The sequence below is a fragment of the Lactuca saligna genome, chromosome 4 (genome assembly GCF_052625555.1).
Source record: "Lactuca saligna cultivar CGN05327 chromosome 4, ASM5262555v1, whole genome shotgun sequence".
Lineage (NCBI taxonomy): Eukaryota > Viridiplantae > Streptophyta > Magnoliopsida > Asterales > Asteraceae > Lactuca > Lactuca saligna.
This window is the reverse complement of record NC_136420.1, coordinates 142475910-142479304: the sequence shown is the minus strand read 5'-3', so window position 1 is coordinate 142479304 and position 3395 is coordinate 142475910. Positions and strand designations below refer to the sequence as shown.

The 3395-nt window shown below is 32.7% G+C and overlaps 1 protein-coding gene across 1 annotated transcript; it reads right to left on the bottom strand.

Moving 5' to 3' along the window:
- Positions 1 to 716: 716 nt before the first annotated feature.
- LOC145038842 (clavaminate synthase-like protein At3g21360) lies at positions 717 to 2100 on the bottom strand. Its single transcript, XM_078987075.1, has 3 exons — positions 1681 to 2100; positions 1330 to 1583; positions 717 to 1217 (listed from the first exon to the last, which is right to left on the bottom strand). The coding sequence occupies exons 1-3, from the start codon at positions 2041 to 2043 to the stop codon at positions 851 to 853; spliced, it is 984 nt and encodes a 327-aa protein (XP_078843201.1). The 5' UTR covers positions 2044 to 2100; the 3' UTR covers positions 717 to 850.
- Between the last annotated feature and the right edge of the window lie 1295 nt (positions 2101 to 3395).

Genomic DNA, 3395 nt, shown 5'->3' with positions numbered 1-3395 from the left:
CAAATCAACTTCAAGTTTTAAGGTTCCAGCTTTGCATGAAATGGGGTATGAAGAATTTGGAAAACTGATTTATGAACACTCTGGGATTGATGGACGTTTATTTACGTTGAAGAACACCTTGTATTTTCAATACTGTGGTAAATCTAAGTCTTCGCCTATTATGAGTGAAGAGACTTTAAAGCTGGTGTTCTTTCTTGCTAAGAAAGATCCAAGTTTTTCCGCTCAAGTTCATGTTGAGAGGGTGGAAATTCCCTTCTATGAACTCGCAGAGCTTTGGACATTAGATGAAATCAGGGGCTTTTATTTGGAAAATTATCCATGATGATGTAATGAGATATTTGATGTGCTGTCGTTTTTTATTGATGATGCTAGATAGTAGAAATATGTACTTTTGATTCACTTTCCTCGATTAATGTAGAAGTTGTTGCCATTGTCGTATAATTTAGTTTATATCAATTTCTTGTTCTCTATGTCATCTCTCTATATCTTTGATAGTTTTTTCATTCTCGTTGCTTCCTTTCTATGTACATGATATTTTTTTTTCATGTTTCTTAATTTTCATATCCTTGTTTGTTGTCTCTATATATGTTCACTATTCTTTTAAGTTTTAGTTTTCCCAGATCATATAATTATAAACTTACTCACAGTGGCAATGTTTTATATCCTAACCAATATATAATAGCAACGTGAATGACTCTTTAATGATAATAACAAATAAAAACCATCATTCTTGTAAAACGAAAAGATACGAAATCACATAATGTATTAGTGTTGAACAAAAACAGCAAAATAGACCACACTTTAATTTCCTATTCATTTTTTCATATAGTGAAATGACTCTTTTCTCCCCTCACTTGCAAAGTGATGCAAGAATGCTTCGTGGTGGCTTTATTAATGGCCTTCGGCTATGAAGAACCATCAAATTATTAACAAGCATAACATCACCTTTTCTCCATGGTATTGCAACACACTCTTCTTCCATGATTCTCAAGCAATCTTCCATGGCAGAATCCGACACAGGTTCACCATTTCCAAGCTCAATAAATGTATTCCGATCATTGGTTTTCGTAGTCGAGGAGCCACTATAACTAACTGCCAAACCATTGAACCAAATCTTCCGTTGACTTTCCTTGTCAAACCTTATCCCTCGCATCGGACCTGTAATAGCTTTTACATCACTCCCCATCCATTCAAGCTTTGTTCCCAGCTTCGCTGCCCTATCAATCATGAGCTATTAATTTTAGATTATGTAAATGCATTTAACATAGTAATTAACATGCATGCACTTTATTAGGTTCGATATTGTAGAAGAAGTATATATACACAAACCTTTCTTCTGCAACATTCTTGTCATTGGTCATGTATGCTGACTTCCAACCACTACCAGTGAAAAATGATTCTTGATTATCTTCGCTCATTATTTTTGTATATTTTACTCCATGCTCCTCCAGTTTTGCAACGAACTCTGGGTGTTTCTCTTTCATCTTTTCATATATGATATGACTTAAAACTACCGGAGTTTCTCCTCCGGCTTCTGGTGCTTCTTCACAAAAGAAAAATAACTTCGAGGGGAAGTCTGGAAGCTGTTTGACAGAATCATATACAGATCAAGATTACTTTAATGGATTGGTACTTTCTAATTAAGGTAATAGTTAGATTGAAAAAATAAAAGGAATTTACATAAGCCATCTCGTGATGGAAAGGAATTTGCATTTCCGGCGGGCTTTCATTTGCGGTGTAAATCCGGCCGACGACTTGAGTTCGGGAGGCTCTGCCGCCGACGTAGAAGGCTTCAGGGAACCCAAAAGCTTCGACGACGTCGTTGAAGTCGGAAGGAGAGGTAACAGGGAAGCCTCGAAAGAGAATAACGCCTCTTTTTTGGAGAAGAGAATCCAGCCATGGTTTATGAGCTCTGATCGCGTCTTCAAAGCCTGTAAGATCAGTGTTGGAGATGGGAGATAACACCGCCGGGAAGAGAACGCCGTCGTCGTGAGATTTTTGCTCGGGTGATTCGACTTCTTTGAAGAATCTTTCGGTGGTCATTTGGATTTTGTCTTGGTGTAGTTGGATATTTTTGATTGATAGGAGGGAGATTATAGGGTCATCATCATTTTATTGATTAAGTAGTTAAAGTATTCTTGTATTTACCTTTTAATATACAGGTGTATTAAGTTTTATTATTTAGTATCCGATTACCAAAAGGCTTCTAGCCCAGCGGTATTCAGTGTTGGTTTCCTCCTTGAAGTTCAGGGAACATCTGCAATAATAAATTTAGTATCCAATTTAACAAACTTCAAATAATAGAACATCTTCAATAATAAAAACCTTTCCATTAAGTTTTTTCACGTCAGCGAGATAGCAACTCCACAATGTAATAATGTGTCTTCTGATAAAAAAATCTTCAAGTTTTATTTATTTATTTATTTATTTTTACAATAAATCAACCTATTTGAATTCAATTAAAATAACTAAATAATGTCAATTGAAAATAGCTCAATTGGTAGAGACATAGCCTCTTAGCATGGGAGAATGGGGATGTTGGTTCAATCCTTGGTAGTAACATGAATTGAATAATTAACACTAACATCTAATCAGGTTCGATCCTTGGTATTAACATGAATTGAAGTATTAACACTAACATCTAACGAGTCAAGTTGGTGTTGAAAAAAAAAACTAAATAATATATATAATTTTCTTACTAAAAAAATTAAAATTAAATTGATAAGACTTACCTAATATTATTTTGTTTTAAGATTTTAATTTTTATCAAATATAGTTTCCTAAATGTTTTTAAATTTCTATTTTTAATAAAAGGAAAAGGTTACATTTTATATTTGTTGTCATAAAAGTTATAATTTTCATAATCTTTTTTACATTAAATTAAAAAATAATGAATTTTATTTTATTATTTAAAATAAAGAATGATATAAACTAATAAAAATAATTTAAAAAGTATAACAAAATACATTATTAAAAGAAAAAAAAGTCTTTCTAAAAATTATAAAAAAACACATATATGCCTATTAAAAGACGACAAGATAGAAGAATATAATATAGGAGGTGTTCTGTTTTATATTGGAATTTTTTTGTGCTCTTCTTGATGGACAAATCTTTTTACTAAATAAAGTATCTCTATGGACAAATCTTGTTTACTAAACACAATATGTTTTCTATTAAAAAAGTTTATGCGTCCTATTCTTCTGAAAGACATTAAAACGGAAGTCTAAATCCTATAGACCTTAAACCTGAAAAAACAATCATATTTTATGACGCTTTTTAGCGATTTTCTTGGGAAAAAGACGTTTATAGATATTCTTTGTGGGCACAAAAACAATAAATTTCGGCTATAGACATGCATTCCGCGGAGCAACCTTTACGGGCTCCACGGACAGACA